The sequence below is a fragment of the Panthera onca genome, chromosome B1 (genome assembly GCF_046562875.1).
Source record: "Panthera onca isolate mPanOnc1 chromosome B1, mPanOnc1 haplotype 2, whole genome shotgun sequence".
In the NCBI taxonomy this organism is placed as follows: Eukaryota; Metazoa; Chordata; class Mammalia; order Carnivora; family Felidae; genus Panthera; species Panthera onca.
Window position 1 is genome coordinate 6,567,216 of NC_138342.1, and position 24,338 is coordinate 6,591,553.

At 51.8% G+C, this 24,338-nt stretch overlaps 1 protein-coding gene across 4 annotated transcripts in view; it reads right to left on the minus strand.

The window, feature by feature from the left end:
• Positions 1 to 5,240: 5,240 nt before the first annotated feature.
• The window catches only part of ZBTB49 (zinc finger and BTB domain containing 49), a 27,788-nt gene continuing 8,690 nt past the window's right edge, over positions 5,241 to 24,338 (minus strand). For 3 of the 4 annotated variants that reach the window (XM_060655446.3, XM_060655443.3, XM_060655444.3), the window contains 6 exons: positions 21,882 to 22,981; positions 19,349 to 19,395; positions 11,886 to 11,959; positions 10,259 to 10,341; positions 10,006 to 10,167; positions 5,241 to 6,383 (listed from right to left, as the gene is read on the minus strand). In XM_060655446.3, coding sequence (XP_060511429.2) covers positions 5,710 to 6,383; positions 10,006 to 10,167; positions 10,259 to 10,341; positions 11,886 to 11,959; positions 19,349 to 19,395; positions 21,882 to 22,890 — 2,049 coding nt within the window. In that variant the 5' untranslated portion in view covers positions 22,891 to 22,981 and the 3' untranslated portion in view covers positions 5,241 to 5,709. Of the gene's footprint in view, positions 6,384 to 10,005; positions 10,168 to 10,258; positions 10,342 to 11,885; positions 11,960 to 19,348; positions 19,396 to 21,805; positions 22,982 to 24,338 lie in introns of all 4 variants that reach the window. The other variant, XM_060655445.3, reaches the window with a different exon arrangement.

Consider the following 24,338-nt stretch of genomic DNA (forward strand, 5'->3'; position numbering starts at 1 on the left):
GCTGGTCGAGTTCAGGGGGGTGGCGAGGACTCATGTGCCCTTTTGTGTCTGGCTTTTTTCACTTAGCATCATATTTTTAAGGGTTACCCACGAGTTAGAGCTATTTTTCAAGCCCATTTGTACAGAGGAGACGCAGGGGATCCGGGGGACTGGGCTGAGCCTTTCACGAGGCTGTTGAGTGGGGTCTCTTCTCGGACCTGTGAGGGCGGGGCGGGGGGGGGGGGGGTGCGTCCAGGCTGTGGCATCTCCTGCGTGAACACTGGAGTCTGGGACATGAAAGGACACTCAGCAAGGCTGAAGGATCAATGAGGAGGTGACTCTCCTTAGGACGCATTCCTCCAGACGGGGGAAAGAGCATGCTGTCTTGCCACCAGGCCGCTTGGGGGGCCCCCTGGGGGCTCAGGCGGGTGGACGTACTTTGCCACCTGCAGGGTGTGCGAGAGCTCAGCAGCCCCGACAGCTGGAAGGCTGAGGTCCCTCCTGCCTCGGACTCTGCTCTGTTTGAGGGGCTATGGCGCCATCTGGTGGCTGCAAGAAAACCCAAGGCGAAGCCGCTTGGGGCCGCCCGCAGATTTCCTGGTCAGTTCGAGGGAAAAGCAGGCTCGTCTGGGAAGCACCAGGACCCCGCTGGGCCCTTTGCAAACATCCTCAAGCTGAGGGCAAGCGTGATGGGAATATCCGACCCGGGCAGAGGGTGCTGATGGCAACACATGGTTTTGTGAGAAGGGAAGATGTTTACGACAATTTGCGATGTGAAAAGGCAAAGACATGGTGTGTGCTGATGCAGAAAATGTTTACGCGGCTGAATGTATGTTTCTGAGCGCATGGGGAAGGCCAGGAGGGAAACAGGCCAAGGCGTAAACACTGAATGTTGAAGGGGGTCAGTTCTGAAATAACGTGTGGAGGGCTGAGGCCGGGCTTGGACTAAGTCTCAGCAGGTGTTTGTTGGCTGTTGTATGTCAGTTACAGAATCGGATTCTCCATCATCAACATCCTCCTCATCATCATCCCTGGATGAGAAAATTGTTTTTCCTTGTTTCTTACATGTATCTTCCGATTTTTCTCTGTTGTCTATGTTACTCAGAAAAAAAAAAAAGAGGAAATTAAAAGAGAGAGAAAGGCTGCGATCAGCTCCCATGGAGCTTGTCTGAGTTTCGTGAATATCGCGGCTGCCGGGTTCTCTCCGAGCCTGGCCGGCGAGCCCTGCCTGCCGGGCTGGGGCTGATCCTGGCTTTGGGCTTTGCCACCAAGTCACCCTGGGATGCCGGGGCCTGACCTCTCAGGGGGTCACTCTCCTCGTCTGGAGCAAACAGAGGACTGACCTCACAGGTCACTTACGGAGTGACACGGGTTGGCTGTGGGCAGCATCTGCCACCGTGCCTGGCTCACAGTAAGCACAAGCCACCTCCCATCTCGGGGCATCAATCCAGCCAGGGATTGGGACAAGACCAGGGTTTCCATGAGTCCTGTCCTTGCACCACCTGCCTCACAGCCAGCTGGGAAACTTGCTGAAAGGCAGATTTGTTGGCCTTGCCTAAAATTTCCAAATCTGCACCATCAGCAGATTTCACAGGCAAAAACCTCCCAGCTGAGCTCACAGGAAGTTGAGACCCCTGGAAACAGGATATCGTTTCTAAGGTCCCTGCGAGCTCAGACCTTCTAAAGTGCTGGGTTCTTCTGAACCCAGGATTGGGGCCTGCCCAATCTCTTGACCTCTGCACCCCAATTTTGTAATAAGAAAGGCAGCTCTTGGCCCTGGCAGGTTGGGCAGGAACTCAGCTGCAGGCCGTTTTCAGAGGATCGTAAAGAACTAACATTGGAGACACTCGTGCCGTAGTCAGGACACTGACGTCCAGGGGTCAGGGTATCTGTTGCCCGACTGGCTGGTGCCGGAGTCGAGAACAGATCTCCTGACTCCGGGGTCAGCGGTCTGTGTGTGTGTGTGTGTGTGTGTGTGTGTGCACCTCACACACATGCGCACACGTGCTTATTCTTGCTGCGGAGGCCCAGGCTATGTGCACGCCACAAAGTCAAGGCCAGCCCCTGCCAGACAACTTGCTGTCCAAACACACATTTACACACTTCCAAGCCTTCTCACCACTTGTACGTTTTTCTCTATTTCGGTTCGGCCTCTGCAGTAGAGGGATAAGGGGAGAAAGGGAAGAGCCGGGAAACAGGAATTGGAAGAGCTTTGGAATTAATTTTTCCCTAGAGTTTCATTCCACAAGAACAACCCACTGTCTTCATCCAGCACCCTCAGCCTCAGCAGTGTTACTCTTTGAGCCTCGGGTAAACCCGCCACTTGGCATACAGGAAGCGCTCCGTAAATGTTTACTTTGAGCAATGGGAAGAACGAGACTGCTGTGTATCGAGGTGGGTCAGCGTAGGGGCGGGGGATGAGGAGCTGAGTGTGGAAAGTTCTCCGGTCTATTGGGCATTCAGATAAGGACGGTGGGTGGGCAACTGGGCGTAGGATTCTAGAGTTCTGGGAAGGCCCGCGAGGACCCGAGTTTGGGAGTCATGAGCAAACGCCACTTAAGCACCCATTAGGCGTGAGGGGATGGCTTAGGGAGAGAGCAAGGCCAGGGAGGGGTCCGGGCCTGTGCTCTGAGGCACCCCGACTTTCACGTGTGGGCCGATGAGAGGGGAGAAGAGGTCTGAGCCTGAGCAGTGAGTTGATGGACATCTAAAGGGATCGACCCCCCAAGACACCCTGGGTCTTGTCTCATGGAGGAAGGAGGCATCAACTCACTGCTGGACCACCAGCTCTGCCCAGGGGCCGACTAAGATAGGGACCCCGGGGTGAGCAATGGGGACCCGGACACGACTTGTTTCAGTGGAGTCAAGGGACAAAAGCTGTCTGACTGAACAGGGTTCTGGGCAATCAGAGGAGCTATCCAGGAGGGCCAATATTTTGACTAAAAGGTATTCCAAGAACATCCCTTTGGCAATTACTTGCTGACCATCATCAAGGGCCAGGCGCCATTCGGGGCTCCGTGCGTAGTGCAGCGGGCAAGAGGCAAAACTCCAGGGAGCTCACATTCTCATGAGGAAATGACTAACATCTACAGTAGGTTTGGCAATGGATAAATCCTAATTTAGAAAGAAAGAAAGAAAGAAAGAAAGAAAGAAAGAAAGAGAAAAAGAAAGAGAAAGAAAGAAGAAAGGAGAAAGAAAGAGGAAGAAAGAAAGAATGAAAGGAGAAAGAAAGGAGAAAGAAAGAGAAAGAAAGAAAGAAAAGAAAGAAAAAAGAAAGAGAAAGAAAGAAAGAAAGAAAAAGAAAGAATGAAAGGAGAAAGAAAGGAGAAAGAGAAAGAGAAAGAAAGAAAAAAAAGAAAAAGAAAGAAAGAAAAAAAGAAAGAAAAGAGAAAGAAAGAAAGAAAAAGAAACAGAAAGAAAGAAAGAAGAAAGGAGAAAGAAAGAAAGAGGAAGAAAGAAAGAACGAAAGGAGAAAGAAAGGAGAAAGAAAGAAAGAAAGAGAAAGAAAAAAGAAAGAGAAAGAAAGAAAGAAAGAAAAAGAAAGAACGAAAGGAGAAAGAAAGAGAAAGAGAAAGAAAAAAAAGAAAGAAAAGAGAAAGAAAGAAAAAGAAAAAAGAAAGAAAGAAAGAAAGAGAAAGAAAGAAAAAAAAAGAAAAAGAAAAAACCAAAGCCAGCAGCTGGGGAACAGGGTGGCGGTGTGGAGGGCCACAGTTGTGTAGGGGGTGCCATCTGCAGGCACAGGCAGAGGGACGTTGGTGGGTGTGGGGGAGGCTCCTCACTGTTCGCTTCTACGTCCTCAGAGAAAAAGAAAGCAAGATCATGAGCGGGAGGACGGGCAAGGAGAAGACCGTGAAGACCACGAAGCAAGGGCAAGGGCAGCACGGGGTCTAGGTGGGCAAGGAAGGCTGTGAGGTGGCCGAGGGCTCCCCAGAAGTGAGCCGTAGTAGGAAGCAGAGCAGGGCTGCTTCTCACCAGCCTGGCTCAGACACCCCTGTGCAGACAGAGGGCAGGGCTGGAAGCTGATAAAGAGGCTGGTGGGTGGAGCCTGGTGTGATGGGCCTCGGGTTTAGCCTGGGAAGAAGGTGGCTTGGGACGCGAGGGCTGTGAGGGGCAGCGGACAGATGGTGGACCGCTGGGTGGTAGGTCCTCGGCGGATGAGGGCTGCTGGGGCCAGGATACCAGAGGGAGGGGAGGGACAGAGGGAGGAGAGGGACTGAAGAGTGGGACAGAGGCAGGAGGGGGACAGAGGGAGGAGAGGGCAGGGGAAGGAGGGGGACAGAGGGAGGAAGGGGACAGAGGGAGGAGTGGGACAGAGGCAGGAGGAGGACAGAGGGAGGAGGGGGACAGAGGGAGGAGGGGGACAGAGGGAGAAGCAGGACAGAGGGAGGAGGGGGACAGAGGGAGGAGCAGGACTGAAGAGGGGGACGGTGGAGGAGGAGGACCGAGGAGTGGGAGGTATGGAGGACACGCGGAGGAAGGAGGAAGTTCCCACTCATGTGGGACCAGCAGGGTTCAGGTTTGTTCCCAGGCACCCTTGCAACAGAGCAGGCTCTCACCCTGAGCAGCCGCGTGTCTGCGAGTAGGACGGGAGGACACGTGCTCGCTGACCCAGACCTGCCGGTGAAAACCCGGAAGCGAACCCGACTCTGACTTCAAAGCGGACCTTCCAGTCTGCAACCACGCTGCTTCCCCACGAATATCCACGCCCACCCGTGTCTCTCACGGGCTGTGTCGTCCCTGGGTTACAGATGGTGGACGGTGACGGAATCGGAGGTCCTCTGTGCAAGCGGCCTCACGTGCCACGCGGGGAACTGCACTTTCCCGGGTGTGAGCTCACTCGGATAGCCTAGCGACGGGTCTACGGACACAACGCGCTCAGTCTCGCAGAGGCCAGCACGTCCGCCGGGAAGGGGAGGGGGAAGCTCATTCAGGCGCCCGCCTGGCAGGTGGACCTGGCAAGTATCTTCAGGGGGATGGGGGCATCTCTCGGGCCTTGCATCAGTGCCACAAGATTCTTACCTCATACCGCACAAAAGAAAACCCAGAGGAGATCCTGGGGGGCTGAGTGGCTTGCCTGTGACGCAGGCAGCAAGCGGGAGCCAGGACTCGGGCCCTGTTCCGGTGGCTTTGGAAGCCCACGGCCCCGGGGCGGCTGGACTGAACCCAGGACTCATCCCCGCAGGGGGAGCCCTTCTTGCCGTTTACTTTTATACGCACCGGGGTCTTTAAATGAAAGAAAATGCTGGAGGAAACACACAACATTATAGAGAAAGTCAAGTTTCATTTATTCCAATTAAATTATAGCACGGGTTTCATATACAAATAAAATTTTTGCGTAAATTAAAGTACAAAACGCTACAAATTTCAATCATGTAAAAATGCAAAAATATTTGTGTTTCTGCATGTTTTCCCTCGAACACGACTCGGGGTGCAGCAGGGGGCCCAGAGCGTGCCCGCCGTCGTGCCCGGCTGACGTCAGTGGGCCGGTGTCTCGAGCCGGTAGCTGCTGCCCTGGAGCCCTCCGGTCCCGCGTCTGTGTGCGCGGGGAGCCGGCAGGCCTTCCCAGATCCTGGGCTCCAGATGCTTCCGGTTATCAGCCACCGGCGGCACAGGGGCGGTCACAGGATCCTCGGGCTGTTGGGAAGGGGCTGGGCCCCCTCCCGCGGCGCGGGGACGCGCCTGCCGAGCCGAGAAGATGCCGCGGGGGCCGGGCCGGGCCGTCGCCGGCCGTCACTGGTCCAGCTCGTTTTCGTTCTGCAGGGTCTTCATGGCCAGCCCCCACAGGGTCATGCTGGAGAAGAACTGGCCCTCGGGGTTCCTGTAGGGCGTGGAGGCCGCGCGGCCGCCCGGCCCGTCGCCGCAGGGGGTGTCCAGCGCGGCCGGGGACGAGCGGCCCAGGGACGGGCTGTCGGCCGGCAGCGGCTGGTCGCCGGCGGAGGCGGCCGCGTCCGGGTAAGCGAACGTCTGCTGCGGCGCCGGCTGCAGGGGGCGCTTGGCGAGCTTGCCGGGGTCCGGACCCAGCTTCTCCGGGCCGCCGGCTCCGTGAGGCTCGACCGCGGCCCGGAACTTGCAGTAGGGGCCGGCAGCGTGGCCGTCAAATTCCGTCACGGACTCTCCCACCGGGTGCACGGGGAGCTTGAGCGACGCGGGCATCAAGGCGACAGGCACGTCCTGGGAGAAGGCATCCGAGCCCTGGGACTTCTCGAGGTCGGAGGCGTCGAGGGCCTGCGCCAGCTCGTCCAGCGCGTCCCGGCGCGCCTCGGGCCTGCAGTGCGTCCTCTTGTGCCGCCGGAGGACGGCGGAGCGCGTGAAGCACTTGCTGCACACCTCGCACGCGTACGGCTTCTCCCCCGTGTGCGTGCGCACGTGCCTGCGGAGGTCGCCGGAGCCCCCGAAACACTTCCCTGCGAGAGGAAAAGGGGGTCCTTTCAGAAGCGGGCCTTCTGGAAGCACCGCCCCGCCCCCGCCCCCGCCCCCTTCTAAAACCCAGACCGGCTCTGCTTTCAGGGCACGGAGTCGAGCCCTCCCGTCACCTGCTCGCCCCGGAAGACGCTCGCGTTCTTCTCCACTGCGTCCCTCCGACCCGCGGCCTTTTGGCGGTGGGCACCTCAGCGTGAGCCTTCGAGGGACTCTGTGTCCCCGCAAGGGAGCGCCTCGCCGGGTAAGCGGAGGTGCCTGCCCCTGCCGGCCCGTGCCGGGAAACCTCGCCCGTTTTGTTTAAGTTTTCGCAAATGTAACGTGGCCGATCGACAATTTAGAAACAGCTTTTTGCTTTTAACATAATTTTACATACGCTTCTCCTGGTTTTAGTTCCATCCTGTGTATATGACAGAGGTGGGGGGGGGGGGTCAACTTCCATGATGAGAGTAGGTAAGATCGGAAGACAGAAACCAACAGACAGCCTTCCAGAAGACATCACATGTTGACAGAGGACTGAGAACTACGCAGTTACGTAGATGCCTATTTAGAGCTTCGCCCTGACCCGCGTGAACGTGGAACGCTCAGCTCCGCAGCGCCCGCCCATCAGGCAGACCAGGCATCGACGTCCACGCGTTACAGGTGTACCCTTCCCCACGCAGGATACCGAAGCTCGCCACAGTGACCACAGTGACCCTGTGTCCTCACGTCTACACCGTGCCCTCAGCGTCAGGCTCGGTCTCTTTCACTGAACAACACCGTCTGCTATGCTGTCGCTATACCACACAGTTTATACAGACACGTGACATGTCGTGGACTCGAGGCCTCAGAACCCGCCCTCGATCTCCTGCACGTGTGGGCGGTCTCCACCTGTTTGCTACTATACTTCATGTTCAGTCACCATCTTTCTTTACACTGTTGAGGATAAATTCTCAGTAATGGAATTACTGGGCAGATGGGAATAATCTTTTCTAGGGTCCTGAAGACGTGAATTTTAGCCACAGTAGAGTTTCCCCAGGAGAGGACCGTGGCTAGTCTCTCTCTTTTGTCCCAGAGGCAAGACAGGGGGCCAGACTTCACAGCCATCCTTGCCGTGAGGACACCATGGGGCAGCACCTGCCTCCTGCCCGGGGAATCCGGTGACAGACAGCCGGCTGGCCGTGCTGGCGGCAGAGAGGACGGTCACCGCGCACGGCTGTGGCCCGCAGTCCCAGGCAGTGCAGGACGCTGCGTTTCCATGGATTCAGCGAGGGTGCTCACAAGCGAGCTGCCTGGAGCCATCTTCAGTCCAGCCTGTGAGGACGGGCCAGAGGGGCGATGAGACCTCAACAGAGACAGTCTCCTGGGAATAAACTGCTAAAACCCAGGGCTAGAGGAAAATGCATGTCTGCACCTTGGAAAGTGCAGAGAAATGCTGGGAAAGGAAGAGAGGGAAGGGAAGGAGAAGGCAGTCTGGGGAGGGAGAGGACAGAGGGAGGAAGGGTGGAGGAGGGACAGGGAGGAAGGTGGAGGAGGGACAGGGAGGAAGGTGGAGGAGGGAGAGGGAGGAGCTCTCTATTCACTGCAAAGCCCAGAATGTGAAGCCATCTTAAAACTGAACCTGTCTTCTGAACTCAAGGAAATGAAAACACACACCCACACAAAGTAGCACGCCGATGTTCACAGCGCACTTGCTAAGTGAAAGCAGTCATGAAAGGCCACATGCTGAATGATTCCGTTTATACGAAATGTCCACAACAGGCACATCCAGAGAGAGAAAGCAGATTAATGGTTGCCTAGGCTGGGGCGTGGGAACGAAGAATGACTGCTAGTGGGTGTGGAGTATCTTTCTGGGGTGATGAAAATGTTCTAAAATAGACCATGGTGAGGGTTGGGTTGTGCAACTCTGTGAGTAATATACCAGAACCACCGAACTGTTCGCTTTAAATGGGTAAAGTTTATGGTATGGGGCTTTTACCTCAATAAAGCGGTTACAAAATTTTGAACCTGTCCTATAAGAACGAACATTCTTGTGCTCTCTTTCTCTTCCCCTGGCCCCAGGCTGACCTTATCGGGGTCAGAAACCATGGGTAGTGAGGGGAGGGAAAGGGCTGGAAACAGAAGGTGAGGCAGGCAGGGTCCTCCTCTGTTTCCTCCTCTACGGGGGTCTAAGCCAGCCCTAGCCGGGGAGGGAAGAGAGAATTTAACCTTAAATCAAGTTGACAGCTGTGATAATCGTTTGGAACTGACATTTTAAATTAGTGATTTGAGACTGCATTTGTGATTTAAAGTAACAATTGCTTTCCTTTTTTTTTCTTTTTTCTCTTTTATTAAGAGAGAGAGGGAGAGAGAGAATCCCGAGCAGGCTCCACACTGTTAGCACAGAGCCTAACATGGGCGGGGCTCGATCTCACAAACCGTGAGATCATGACCTGCGCTGAAATCAAGAGTCAGGCGCTTAACCAACTGAGCCACCCAGGTACTACCAATTTTATTTTATTAAAAAAAATTTTTTTTAAATTTATTTCTGAGGCAGAGAGAGACAGAGCCTGAGTGGGGGAGGGGCAGAGAGAGAGGGACACAGAATCCGAAGCGGGCTCTAGGCCCTGAGCTGTCAGCACAGAGCCTGACACGGGGCTCGAACTCACGGACCGCAAGATCATGACCTGAGCCGAAGTCGGACGCCCGGCCGACTGAGCCACCCAGGCGCCCCACTTTTATCTTTAAGAGTAATGAGAAGAGTCATGGAGTTGCCTAACTTTGTATCCAGGAGATGAGATCTGTGTACAATTTAAGTGGGAGACAAAAACAAAGGTACTTTCTGGCTACAGCCCAGAAGTCCTGCCCTGTCCCAGATTCCAGCTCCAGTTAGGAGGAGGCGCTCCGAGCAGAGCCCAATTCCAGCCTTCCACAGCAGGACTCTGGACGTTCTCCCCGTCTGTTCCACACAGGAAGTCGTAAAAATCGTTACTCACTGATTCCTCCATGACTCAGTCGGCATGGTGAAGTGCTCGTCACAGGCACGCACGTGTACACACGCGCACACATGCGCACACACGCACACCCTCTCTCCTTCAGAGGCTCAAACCCTCCCCGATCACAGGGACACAGGTAACTCAGAGTCTGCCCTCCCTCACCTGGGCGGCGAGGCCCCTCAGAAGCGAGGGCCGCCAGCCCACCCTCCCCTTTCTGGCCACTTCACTGCCGCGTCCTTGCGGAGAGAAGCGCCCTTTGCTTCACCGTACGTGACCCAGAAGCCCTCCCTCTTGACCCCGCCACGTGCTCGAGATGCTCCGGCAGGACAGTCCGCCGGCAGCCCCCAGGCCCTGCCGTCGAGGCGGCTGTGCTGACGCCCGCTGCTGCACACCTCGCCCTTCCACGCTTTTCTGTCTACGCCCCGCGGACCCGGCCAGGAGCCCGCGGCAGCCGGACTCGGCCGTGCCCAGAGCACCTTGGGGCAGCTCCGCGAACGTCTGACACGCGAGCCCAGGGAGGGATGAGAGGAGACCCCGCGGGAGGGGGCGAGGGGACAGCACTGCTTCTGTGTCACCCCCCGAGGAAAGGGAGGCGAACCACGCAGTGACAGGGCGGGCACCTGGGGGGCCGCGTCCGCGGGCGTCACCCACTCACCGCAGGCGGGGCAGCCGTACGGCCGCTCACCCGTGTGCCGGACCCGGTGCTTCACCAGCTTCCTCCGCATGTTAAAGGACTTGCCGCAGTCATCACAGGTGAACACTTTGTCGGCCGTGTGCGTCTTTCTGTGCTCCTTCAGGTTGCTGAAGTTACTGAAGCCTAGAGAGACCACAAGAGGTGTTCGGCTCAAGGACTGAGGCCGTTTTCATCAGCGGTCTTCGAGAAAGAAAAGGAAAACGCTCAGCAGTACCTCGCCCACAGATGTCACACAAGTGTGGCTTCTCTCCCGAGTGAATAATAATGTGGCGTTGGACGTCACCAGAGGCTGCGAACCTGCCGTGACATTCGGAAACTCAATTAAGAATTTCTTTCCACATTGGTGCACATCTTTACAATTGCAAGTCACTGAGGGGGACGGATGGGCTGCTCCCCACATCCCTGCAGAACGAACCAGACGTGGCCTGATTTCATTTGAGATGTGCATTTTTAAAAATCTTTACTTCTTTTCTCTTTTTTACAAGAAAGTAGAAAATGATGCAAGTGCTTTGTTTCTGAATGACTGGTTTTTTTTTTCTACCTAGTTTCGTCACTCTTTCTTCTTCAGAGATGGTCACCAAGTTGGCTCAGGGAGGTCTCGGCCACAGAAACACGCTTCCTTCCCACCACACCTAATTGTACAACTGGCTCTGTTTGCAACGACACGTGTATGGACATGGTTTTAAATACACGCCTTGCTTTTAGAGGGAGTTCAGAAGGCTCACATTTAACCCACGTTGTAAAACAAGGCCAAAGGGAAGTGACACCATCTGAAGAAGCGGGGGCGCACTCCGGAGGCGCCCGAAGCGAGGGGTGTGCGATACCCCCGGCACGAAACGTGCCCGCGGTGCTGAAGCGGCCACGGCAGAAAGGGAGACGCGCCAGGCCAGGCAGCCTTTCTTTCTCTGTTTTCTCCCATCTGCAGAGACAGCGGTTTTCCCGGACCTGAACAAGGGGCGCTTCTTCCTCCAGCGTCCGCACAGCACGTGCCGCACCCCGTACTGGGGGACTTTGACTTGAACTGTCCCCAAAGCCGTCTCTGCCCACCGCCCTTGACTATGAATTTATCGGAGGCAGAACCTGTACTGTTTTTTTTCCCTTCTCTTTTTTAACAAAGGCTTTACACCCACCGTGGAGCCCACGTGGGGCTTGAACTCACACGTGAGCCCACGTGGGGCTTGGTCTCACTCTGAGACCAAGACCTGAGCTGAGATCAAAAGGCTGATGCCTAACCCACTAAACCAGCCAGGGGCCCCTATACTGTTTATGTTCCCATCACAGCACTTAGCATACAGCAGGTGCCGAATAAATGTTGGTTAAATAAATGAATGACTGAAGTGCTGTGGCTGGTGCCTGTTAAAAGCGTGCAGACTCCAGACAAGCGGCCCAGGGAGGGCAGGAAGGTCCCCGCTGCGACTCTGTCACAAGTCACAGCCCTGCCCAGCTGGCCACTCTCACTGCTGAGCTCTCAAGGCCTGTTTCTGACTCAGCTCAGGGCCCTTCCTGCCCTTCCTGGCTGCGAGTCTCATTGCCCCCCCCATGACAGTCACCTCCACGTCCCCATGGATCTATGATCTATGTTAACAGACATTCTTGGAATGAATGGAAATTTTAGTATAATTTTGTTTCATGTAAAATCCCATTTCCTAAGACTCTGTGTCCTAGATTTTCTTTCTCTTAATGAACATTTCTCTTTCTTTTTGTTATGGAAAAGCTGGAGGGTCTGACTTTACCTGCATTCCTTAGCTACGCGGTGAGCCCACAGGGGGCCCAGAGAACACCGAACTCAAAGACAGACACGAGTTATTCTTGACAAACAGAGGAACAAGCCCAGCACTGACCTCTTTCCGCAGATTTCGCAGATGTATGGTTTTTCACCAGAGTGCCGACGTAAGTGAGTCTGCAAGTTACCTGCCTGTAAGAGAGGGGAGGAGAAAACGCATACCAGTAATGACCAGTTTTCTTGAAGGTTCTGTAAATTCAAAAGGAAAACTAACAGACTGAGCCAGGTCCTGGTCCAACTTCCAGGTGAAGATTACATATGCACAGCTCAAAGCAGCCGTGTGCAGGGAGACCAGGGACAGCCCCGTCCTCACTCGGGGGCCTGGGCCTGCCCAGCAATCTGCAGATCACACGGACATGCCTGATGGTGCACTTCTGACCCCAGTGCTCCCCGTGAGCCCCTGGCTTGCCTCGCGGGTACGCGCTGTGCTGCCTCCCTGGCAAATGGGCCCCACACACTGTGGGGGCTGCTAAGCTTGTATTTCAAACAGACCTCGGTCCGCTTTACCTGGTGTTTTTAACTTGGACCATCTATATGCAGGCATCACTTGGAAACAAAGCATCTGTCTGTACTTGGTTATTTCAGGATTCCTTGTTTCTTTTTTAAAAACATGCTTTGGTTCATAAAGAAGGTGAGACACGTGCAAACAGCACTTCCCCTGGGCTCTGTTGTGCCGGACTGGGCTGTCCTGTCTTTTACCTTTGTGCAAAAACGCAAAGCAGGAGACTCAGGAGCCGTTTCGCTGCTGGGCCTTTTATGTTCCTAATTGCTGGAACTAGCAGGGCTTCGCAGAGAGTAACTTACTTCTTTTTTTATTTTCCTTTCCTAATTGAGTTTTTATTGGTTGTTCTGAGGATCAGTACAGACAATTCAATTTGTACACAATTCTTAACGTACGTACCGAGAGAGAGTAACTTACTTAAATGGGGATCGCAAAATAGGTTTCCATGCAATGATCAATAGGAAATCAATATTAACTTGCCTCAAGCACATTAAAGTTGAAACTGCAATCGCCTTATACTAAAAAAGCTCCTGGCTCATGTTTCAAATTAGGATTTGAAAACAAAAGCCTCCACTGCTGGAATTTAACTTAATAGACTCAATCTGTCATTTCCCCTCCTAATTTTTTACAGTGTTCTGTTATAAAGACACTGAAACGAATGAATGTGCCTGAGGGTAATAATGTGCCGGCATTATGCACAAAATAAGCCAAAAAGAGAGAATGAACAGTAATGGCCAACTAACAAATTTGGCTTTGTAAATCTGCAAACTAGATTTTAAGTAAAATGCAGACAGTTCATGGTTATACGCTTGAAGACGGTCTGAAGTCCACTTCTGAGTGGAAACTTACAGGTACAAAAAGTGTGGTCTGTGGATTTCATGTTACAGAGCATGGAGATTCTGTGAGTCAGGCTCTGGGAGATCACACGGGTAGATACTTCAGAATATGATAAATATGGCTTCGAAAAAACTCAGGTTTACTTGAGGTAACGAAAGAGGAAGAATTTGGCAAAACATTGGTAAATACCTAGCTTTTAACAGAATGACTATTGACAACAATGAAACAGTAAGTGCCAATAGCCGTATACGTTTCGTCTGCCTGCCCTTAACACACATCACTAAGCTGCTCTTAGTAATTAGGTCTCTTTTCTAGATGAAAAACTCAGATTCAGATAAATAAATAACTGCCCCTGTTACACAGCTGGGCCAGAAAGTAACATGGGTTTGTGGGAGTCTGAACTCACAAGTTTCTGTGAATAAACTGGCTTGTGTTGACTATTTCGTACAAGAGTCACTTGGCTGTTGGGGAAACAGCTCCTGGGAGGTGAGATAATGTACCACTGTTTTAAGTCAGTCAATTCCAAATTCCAGAAAAGCCCATCAATTATATAACAATTTGAACAGCACCATCGGCTCATCTGTTAACTTAGGTCCTTCTTTTTAAGTTACTTTGTAAATGATGTATCACGACTGAAATGCATTCTCTGAGTCAGTGCTTAGCAGCACTGAGCCCTTGCTTTTTAACTGAAGCGTCACAATTACTCGTTTTCAAAGCAAGTATAATCAAATGATCTTCCACTTAACATAGTATAATAAGCAGTAGTAAAACAACCCCTTGAATTTTTTTTTTTTTGTAGCTATTTAATAAATAGAAATGGATCATGAAAATCTTTCCCCAGATAAAGGAGCACATATTGATCTGGCCGATGGTATAAAAGCAGATGAAACACTGAAAGATTCAGGCAAAAAAGTCCAATAATGCATTCAACGATTTATGCCAAATGACACAGCAAACTGGGACCCAGAGTACTTGACCTTTACTGAAGCATCTTTATTTTTGGTAAACCGTGCTTCACTCTCTTGCTCATTACATGCTAAGTACCCGCTCCACATCTCGGATGGAACTCTCTAGCAAGCGGCAGCAACAGTGACTGCTGCCGATGATTCGGAGGTTACCAGGAATGAAGCGGCTGGGTTAGCGGCCGCAGACAACTTGTCACCTAGTCACAACTCCCTTATAAAGTAGTAGCATCGCGGTCTACGGAAAAGCAAACGGATGCTCTGGAGGGAAGTCATCAGCCTGGGCTCCGACAGCCGGGATCAAACATCCTGATTCAGGTCTGTGGACTCCCAAGCCTGCAGCACTCATTGTCTGTGCTCAAGAACGTCAGCAGCAAAGGAGGCTCTACTCCTTCTAAGCAGATATTTTAAATCAGGAGGGAGCTGTCAGAACTGGGAACAGAAAACTCTGCTGCAGAAAAGGACTAACACCTGATTTGAGTAATTTAAAAAAGAAACCCTTTCTAATAGGCGCGAGGACGTGAGCATTTAAACCCGAGCAAACCAAACACATATTCTCTATCAGAACACTTTTCCAGCGGCAGCTGATTATTCATGTAAAAAACAGCTGAGGAATCATACCATCTTAGAGATAAAAGGGATCTCAGATCTTAAAAGTCACCTAGTTCAGGAGTTTTGGGACTTTAGGATTTCACCAAATAACAAAAGTTAACAGGGAAAAAGAATCTGGAGGTTAGTACAGAGATGTCTCCTAAACAACGGGAGTGTGGGACATACCACCTCAGGGCTCAAAATTCAACAACTTAGGAAAAGTTCATCAAAACACTCTTACTCTTGCATTTTCCCCTGGACGGGCCCAAACCCTGTCACCTGTGGCGTCAGGCTGTGTCCGTGCCCGGGGGGAGCACACTGATCTCCAGGCAGGCCCCCTCAGTTGCGCCCCACACATGTGACACCTCTTTCCGGAAGGCACCGACTGCACCAGTCACTCGAAGTTTCCATTCCTGCCTCTTTGGAGAGAAGACACAACTCCAGTCCTCTCCCGAAAGACAGCTCAGTGCACAAGGTTTCCTCTTCCCATTTCTCACGTCACAGATGTTCCAGACCTGCCCCTACCTCACATCTCCTCCGGGTGCACCTACGGGGCCGGGTTCTACCCCGCACGGACACCCTGCATTCGGATAGAGCCTCACTCATACTCTAACGCATGCGGGACCCCCAGTGCTGAGATCCGCGCACAGACCGTGTCCACAATTATATTAACAGGTGTCGTCTGTTGCCACAGTCTCAAATTACGGTAGCTTTGCAAAGCTCACGTATCATACTGCTTATGGACTCAACAGCAAGGTTATGGGTAACTTCCCCCCCCCCCCCAAGACTGACTCTACTAAATATAAATTGAGTAAACAGCATAAAAGATTAATTCTCATTGGTGAATCTGTTTTCTCACTTTCGAGACCTCCAGAAGGGAAAATATTTACAAACTCCCTTCCACCAAAGCAAACATTCCAGCAACAGCATGGGAGCACTCCAATACACCGTAACCGCAAACATTTGCTCCAGCTCATTCTTACTGGACACATCTCCAAAGGCAAGGGAATTAAAAGCAAAAATGAACTATTGGGACCTCCTGAAGATAAAAAGCTTCTGCACTGCAAAGGAAACAATCAACAAAACTAAAAGGCAACCGATGGAATGGGAAAAGATATTTGCAAATGACATATCGGACAAAGGGCTAGTATCCAAAATCTGTAAAGAGCTCACCAAACTCCACACCCAAAAAACAAATAATCCAGTGAAGAAATGGGCAGAAAACATGAATAGACACTTCTCTAAAGAAGACATCCAGATGGCCAACAGGCACATGAAAAGATGCTCAACGTCACTCCTCATCAGGGAAATACAAATCAAAACCACACTCAGATACCACCTCACACCAGTCAGAGTGGCTCAAATGAACAAATCAGGAGACCATAGATGCTGGCGAGGATGTGGAGAAAAGGGAACCCTCTTGCACTGTTGGTGGGAATGCAAACTGGTGCAGCCACTCTGGAAAACAGTGTGGAGGTGCCTCAAAAAATTAAAAATAGATCTACCCTATGACCCAGCAATAGCACTGCTAGGAATTTACCCAAGGGATACAGGAGTGCTGATGCACAGGGGCAATCATACCCCAATGTTTACAACAGCACTTTCAACAATAGCCAAATTACGGAAAGAGCCTAAATGTCCATCAACTGATGAATGGATAAAGAAATTGTGGTTTATATACACAATGGAATACTATGTGGCAATGAGAAAGAATGAAATATGGCCTTTTGTAGCAACATGGATGGAACTGGAGAGTGTGATGCTAAGTGAAATAAGCCATACAGAGAAAGACAGATACCATATGTTTTCACTCTTATGTGGATCCTGAGAAACTTAACAGAAACCCATGGGGGAGGGGAAGGAAAAAAAAAATGGTTAGAGAGGGAGGGAGCCAAAACATAAGAGACTCTTAAAAAATTGAGAGGGTTGATGGGGGGTGGGAAGGAGGGGAGGGTGGGTGATGGGCACTGAGGAGGGCACCTGTTGGGATGAGCACTGGGTGTTGTATGGAAACCAACCTGACAACAAATTATACTTAATATAAAAAATAATACAAAAAAAATTAAAAAGATAAAAAATAAAAATGACTGCCTGCCGTAAGGCGGAGACGGTCAGCGGGCACTACTTACAAAGTATCCCTGTATCCACAACGCGACAGCTTCCTCAAGGCCAGAGACCCCCAGGCTTATCAAATGTCTGCTTGTCTGTGGGGCTCACCTGAGCAATCTCGTAACATCCTTCACGTCTTCATCACCCACCCCGAACACTGCTTCTTCCAGGCAGAAACGAGCACTCGCTTGTCTTTGCCCATGCTGTTCCCTATGCATATTTCCCCAGCACACCCCACGCTTGCCACAAACACTTATTACTGAGTGTTTTTTAAACAGAAGTCCTTGTTCACAAAAATTTCATAATTTCACTACGAAGTAAAACAGCAACACGCATCTGAAAACTGCAAGTATACGTAATCCTATGTTCACAAAACTCCGACAAAACCACAGACCCCAGCAGAGGAGGATTTCGGGAGCGGCAGTCATCAGGGCCACCTTGATGGGACTCCGGAGGGCAAGTGCAGGACGAGGTCTGAGCAGCGGTCCTCGACCTCAGCCACACTTCCAAATCGCTGCACTAACACATCCCTACGCTCGGGCCGCACCCCAAAGCGACCAAATCGGAATCTCTGGAGGCCAGACCTGCCATCGATGCCGGGAGAGGAGGCTGAAGGCTGACTACGGACGCTTCAATGTCCGGTTCTCTCTGATTAGCAAAGAAGGGTCAGGGAAGGATTCCATGCAAGGAGAGGACAGACCCTAAGGCGTCATCACATTTTAAACGTCCGAAGGGCTTTCGTGTCCACTGTTTCATTTACTCCTCCTGACACTTGCATGAGGTAGTACAATCCTGATTTAAGAATTAGGACAATGTGGGCCAGGGAGTGATGGCTGCTAATTGTTAACAGTCATTAGTCCAAGTCTTAGGTTCTCCTCCACCCCAAAGCTGTGAGGTTAAGATGGGGGGGGGGAAATAAATAAAAAACGTTGAAAAAAAAAAAATTTAAAAAAAAAAAATAAATAAATAAAAAACGTTGAAAAAAAAAAATTAAAAAAAAAAAAAAAAAAAAAAAAAGATGGGGGGGGGGGGGGTGCCCTGGGAAGACTGGTCTGCAAGAACAGAGAGGGCGGCCCTGGGACGGGAGATAATGACGCCCCCCTGAAGCACGAACTACGTGCCAGGCAGAAAGGAGTTCTTACTCCTCCTAGCTCGTTTACTCCCCAAATGCTCCCCAGGGTCAGTCATCTCCTTTCCCTGGTTTCACGGACAAAGGAAGCTGACGTTGTAAAGGGTGGGGTGGCTTGCCCGAGGTCACTGAGTAGCAGGCCAGGGGCGGGATCCAAATCCACACCGCCCATCGTCGTGGCCACAGCTCGGAAGCCCCAGGCGAGGCCATCCTGAAGCCGCCAGGGCCTTGAATAACTGGCAGCTGGAGGAGAGAGGACTCCCCTTGCTTCTCAAAAACCTACTGGATGCAGTGTGGGTGCCAGAGTTCTCCTGGACGGCAAGTGTGGACTAAAGACGCAAAGGCAGGGGTCCGGACTCGGTGAACCCCTGCAGGCAGGTGGCAATGGGAGGGAAAAGCCCCTGAGGGCACAGGTTTGGGGGTTGGTGGGGGGAGAACGAAGGGGACCCCGGAGAGCTGGCTCCGTGGGGGACGTGCCAGAAGACGGCGCTGCCACGGAGGTTCCGTGCCCTGGGGAGCGCTGCGGCCAGCGCTGTGGCCTGGAGGGCTCTTGGGTCAGGGCCCAGCCCAGAGTCCTGGCCCTGGTAAAACAGCGTCTGCACGAGCTGCGACCGGATCTATGGCACCCGCCAGTGGAACGACGGCGTGCGGTGGCTGCGTGCGGTGGCTGTTTCCTCGGCGGGCCCGTGTGCCCGGGGCCGAGCAGCCGGCCTCACCCACCCTCTAAAATGCCAGCGCCCGGCACGTGGCAGAGAAGCAGGGCTCTCCCTCCATTTCAGAAGTGGGTTGCCACCAGTCTACGTTCAGAATTTCCTCTAACACATTAACTCTCTAGGGGGTGTTTACGTCCAGTGCCCAGATCAGCTCGCATAGGAGGGACCAAAACACTGGCTGGATGGGGAGACTTTATACGTGTCCCAATGATCATTAAACAGGGGTCAGCTGAAAGGTGGGCCAAGCAGGAACGAGAAATGCTTGCTCTGTTCCCTGCATCCTAACAACTGATGTGCCAGCCGGAGGAAGGGGACATTTGTCCTGGACACAGCCCGGCACTTGCGGCCTCCAGGTGGGTGGGTGCTCACTGTGGTTTACAGGAAAGCTCGTTCACGAAAGAGAAGAAACATACCAGGATCGGACCCATCCTTAAGTGGGGGGGGGGGGGGGGGGGGGGGGAGTTCACACCCTTACAAAAAATGCTGTTTTTCCCCTGATGATCTAAAAATTTGTTTTCCTTAGAAATTATTTTCTTCCGATTTAGCGTGAAGTCAACGTTACAGACACCACCAGAGGCTTCTCTCAGAAGTCCAAATGTAGGTCTTATTTGTAATAATAATAAAAAAAGCACTGGGTTTCGGGTTTCCAATTATTAAAGTAAATAAGAGTATTCCCACCTGAGAGAAATGTTTCCCACAAATGTTACATTCAAAAGGTTTCTCACCTGAAACAAAACAAAATAACAACTTGTAAAATCATTAGTCACATCGGCACCACAATTTTGTTTAAAATGTTTACACCATCTCCGCTGCCCTCTCAGAAGACAGCGTCGCCTTCTTCCCCAAAGTACGAGCGTGGGCAGAGTCCCCACATCCTCCCGATTGTCCCGCACCCCCCTGGACGGCGCAGAGGCGATCTGCCGGACAGCAGCGGCCTGCTCCCCTGCCCTTCGGCCTGAGTCCTTTACCACCAGTTTCCGACACGGCCAGGGAGCCTCATTCGCACCACACGAGGCGGCCACACAGGGGTGGACTTCAAGCGTGCCGGGGAAGACCCCTCTCCGCCGCCTTTCGGTGGCTGACGCACGCTTACAGGGGAAAACAAGATTCAGCAGGGAGACGTGCTTCCCTGGCCACCGCTGGCCTCTGCGTCCTGAAACAGAACAGACGGGCGACCTCTGTCCAGAGTGGACGCCACCCCAGGGGAACCACCGCAGCTCTGACCCGGTGTAGAGAACAGGAAAAGCGTACTTCAAGGTACCCCCTGTGGCCTGTAAAACCTACTATGCTTTGAAGACCAAGAATCCCCCTCAAATCAAGTGGTTTCATTAAGATTCTTTTTTTAAACATGAACGTTTCCCTTCTTCCTGTGTTGCTGAGGTTTGGCACCTTGCTAGCTCTCTGAGCTCCTGCCAGGATATTTTTTGAGTTGAACGGCTTCCTAAAACTGTTCAATGGCTTCCTCAAGGACAAGCCGGAAGTTCTGACCCTGAGTAATTATAATCACACGAATCCTGTATTTGGTGTCTACGTTTACGTCTGAAATTATGGGGAAGACGATCATGTCAAGTGAAAGACCCCATTCTGAGTTACAACAGTTTGAAACGAGAGGTCACCAGTCGCCGAGACTCACGAGGGACCGGGGCCAATCACCCTACGCCAGGGGCCTCCCCTTCTGCTCTCAGGACCCCTTCGCACTCTGAATAACTGATGGCCCTAAAGAGCTTTGGTTTACATAGGCTACATCGGTGGGTAGAGCCCACACCAGAAATGGAAACGGAGACCTTCAGAACACGCCATCAGACCTCTCGGCGGCCACCAGAGCGGCCGCAGCCTTTAGCTGACTCCACTGTGTGCCTGGAGCAGGAAAGGCGAGGGCAAGTAACATCGCAGACTCTGATGGAAAGAGTTCAGGCCCCACAGACCCCCTGGAAGGGCTCCCCAGACCGTAATCAGAGAACTGCCTGCCGCCTTCCCAATTTCTGTCCCCGTCAACACCTGTGCACGGCTGTGTGCTACTGGCATCCGAAGATGTTCCTTCAGAACAAACAATGTAACTTGTTTCCTTTAAAGCTAGAGAGAGATGTTCTCAAGTAAAAATCATAACGATCGTTAGGCTCCAGGAAATTTAAGCAAACAGAACGACCTAAAACAAGTTCTTTTCAGGCGACGCTGAGCCAACGATACTGCCTTCGCGTAAAATAATTCTGAACCACTACCACCAACGAAAGCACTTTCCATGCAAACACATGAAAACGAAGGGCTGCCATATAGAAGTCTCTCGATAATGCAACGAGGCAGCAAACACCTAAGCCCGTGGGCAACCCAAAGTGGTAACAGAATGGCACGTGGACATGATCACAATGGCCCAAGCACCTTAAAAGCAGTTATGCTGGAAGCACCCGTTAGCATAGTACTTCTCATGCTTATAGGGGAGCTGTCATTAATTCACGTGCAGTAGAGTCACCCAGTTTAACTACAGGAAGGAAAGTAACACGTAAGTGTCGTATAACGTAAGTCATATGACATGTAAGTGTCGTATAACGTCGTATACGTGGCACTTAGCATTTGGAAAAAATAAACTTTCTGGAGAAAGGACGAGGTATGAATTAGGGTACTAAGCCTCTGAAAATTCAACGTTCAAAATGGAAGAATTACCATTTGAAAACCAATTATCAAACGGTTAAAGCTGATCCTTATTAAAAAGTGTACCTCTTCCTTCCAAACCGCAATTTGAAACAATCTGATATTAACATGGCTTCCCAGAGACCTTTTGCTATCACCCTCAGTTATTTTGGTCTGGATGAACCTACAACATCATGCTTTAAAAAAATACAAAGTTCATCTAATTCTAAAGAGCAAATACAGCTTATCCGTTTTAGAACATATCTGAGATTTTCAGCGCGTCAAAACAACTCGCTACGCTTCTTCAAAGCTGGAAGGTCTATCACACAAAGCCACGGTTAAAAACGAAAAGCGTGCCATCTTTTGCAACTGGTTCTGCGAAAGCGTCTACAGAACTCCGAGATCGTTCTTTAAGAGTGATCACCAACAACGTCAGAGAAAGAGCAGCTAACGCTCCTGGGTTTTCTGGGGGATTATCAACGACGTCATCGCAACAGCAAAAGTTCTTACAAAAGCAGAGCGGGCAGTGATGTCTGAGCGTCTGGGTCGGGTCCTTTCCTTTGCCTGCGGCACTGAATCAGTGTACCTGTGTGAGACCGTTTGTGAAGCTCCAGGTTGCTTGGGTGTTTGAAAGGTTTCCCACACAGTTCGCACGCGTACTGTCTCTGTGGCTGCAGCGTCTGGGACTGGTCCTCCAGCGCCGCGGGGTCCTCGGGCCGCTCCGTGTCGTTCACGCAGTTCGAATGCTCAGAGCCGATGAGCCCCCCGCCTCCTCGTCCCTCAGCACTGGGGCCGCCGGCTTCCTCCCGCGCATCTGCGCCGGCAGGGCCTGCCCGCTCGGTCACACCGTCCTCCCGCCTGGCTTCAGACGCCGGCTCCGCGGGTGTCCGCGACCTGAGGAAGTTGAGCCTCTTCAGGTGGATGGCCTTTTTGAGCCTCATCTGCTTGGCCGGGGGCTGGCGCATGCTGTCGGACTCCGGGTCCGGGTCCGGCTCACTCAGGGGCGGGGCCGAGCGGCGCGGAGGCAGGCGCCCCGCAGGCCCCGGCCCACACCCGGGCCGGCCGGCCGCGCCAGGCTGGCGCTCCCCGGCACCGAGGCCCGTGGGGGTGCTGGGCGGGAAGGGCGGCTCGCCCACCCTCCCGTGACCGGGACAGGCAGCCTGTTTATAGTGCTGCTTACTGTAGAAGTTTCGGAGTTTGTGGCAGTAGCTGTGCCTGAGAGGCAGCTCTGGGCCGCTGGCCTCCAGCGGACCGGGCGCCGGTTTGGGCGCGTCGCCCGCAGGGTGATGAAGATTAACTGACGGGGGAGCGTGAGAATGGGGTTCATCCAACACCTTGCTCTGCTGAACCTCCGCGGGACACTCCTGCAGCAAAGGAGGAGGGTAGTTTTCGCTGCCGACACAGTGAGCGTCAGCAGCCAGAGCGCTCTGCAGGGAGAATGTACTGTTACAGGACACGCCAGGGGGCTGTTCCACAGCGGCCGATTTTAAAAACGTGTGACACAGATTCAGAACGTTTTGAACCTGCAAACACTGGGCTATGTCCAGCACTGCTCGTATGTTGTCCTGGTTAAGATCTAGATGGGACGTGTACATGAAGTCCAGGATCTGCCCGATGCCGCTGACGTTTTTAACATCCAGGTGAAAAACATCACTTTTTTGGCCTGAAGAATTCTGAAAGAGGCTCCTGATAAAAGAAAGGATAGCTGTTTATAGTATGATTACTTTTTTCTTATGAATAACACTCATGTTAATATTCAAGAATACTATCCTGTAAATGCTGAGATTTATTTTTTGTTTCTAATTTCACTTTACAGAGAGTGTGAGAGGGGGAGAGGGGCAGAGAGAGAGGCAGAGAGAGAGACAGAGAGAGAGAGAGAGAGAGAGAGAGAGAGAGAGAGAGAGAGAATCTTAAGCAGGCTCCGTGCTGAGCATGAGGCTCAATCCCATGACGCTGGGATCATACTGGAGCTGAAATCAAGAGTGGGATGCTCAACCAACTCAGCCACCCAGGTGCCCCTACATGCCAAGATTTTTAAGTGAAGTACATTTTAATCCTTTAAAAACTGTTGGCAAGCTGTTCAATAAAGCAATTCAGATGAATTAAATTAGTGTGCTGGATATTCAACCTTTCAAACAGATCTCAAAGTAAAATTCTGAAATATACTCATTGTTCTTTTCAAAGTATAATTATCCATATGTATGATCGATTGCATACAGATAGAGTATAGCATACAGGTAGAGTATTTCATATCTAGTCTGGCAAATTATACTTCAGACCATAAAACACATAACAAAGACATTTCTACATCTAAGTGCCTTAAAAATGTCTAAAAATAAAAATAACTATAAGAAACCAACACTCGACACTCATTCTTTTTTTAATTTTAGTTTGTTTAATTGTGGCAAAATATACGTAATATTTACCATCTGATCCATTCCTAAGCGGTTACAAGTGTTAAACATAGTTCCAACGGGAAATCCAGTGGCATGAAGTACATTCACATTGCGGTGCCCCCATCACCACTGTCCATTTCCAGAACGCTTCATCTTCCCAAACCGAAACTCTACACCCACGAAACAATTCACTTCTATTCCCACCACCCCCCCCCCCCCCCCCGGCCCAGCCCCTGGCATTACCACTCTACTTTCTGTCTCTGTGAATCTGACAACTCTAGGGACTTGATATACACTCGTTTTGTAATCAGATCTGTTAGAGGTTTCTCTGCAACCCAACGGCCCACAAGCCAGCAGTGAGAACAAGAAGAGCCCTAGGAGTGAATGAGGGAAAAGGGCACAACGCCCACGTGCTTTATTCTGCACACGGTCAAGTTGCAGGTGAACGAGTTTGTGCTGCATCTAAACCACCAAGCTGGGTCAGGTACGTGGTCTGGCAAGTTTGTGGACCTTTTCCCTAATCCAATCACCTGCTTCCCCAAAATAGCCTTCAGCTCTGTTCCTGCCCGAGGGAAGCATAAATTAAAAAGGGGCAGGGAAAGCAGAGTCTGGGACCAAGTTGCACAGGGACAAAAAGGGCTGATTAC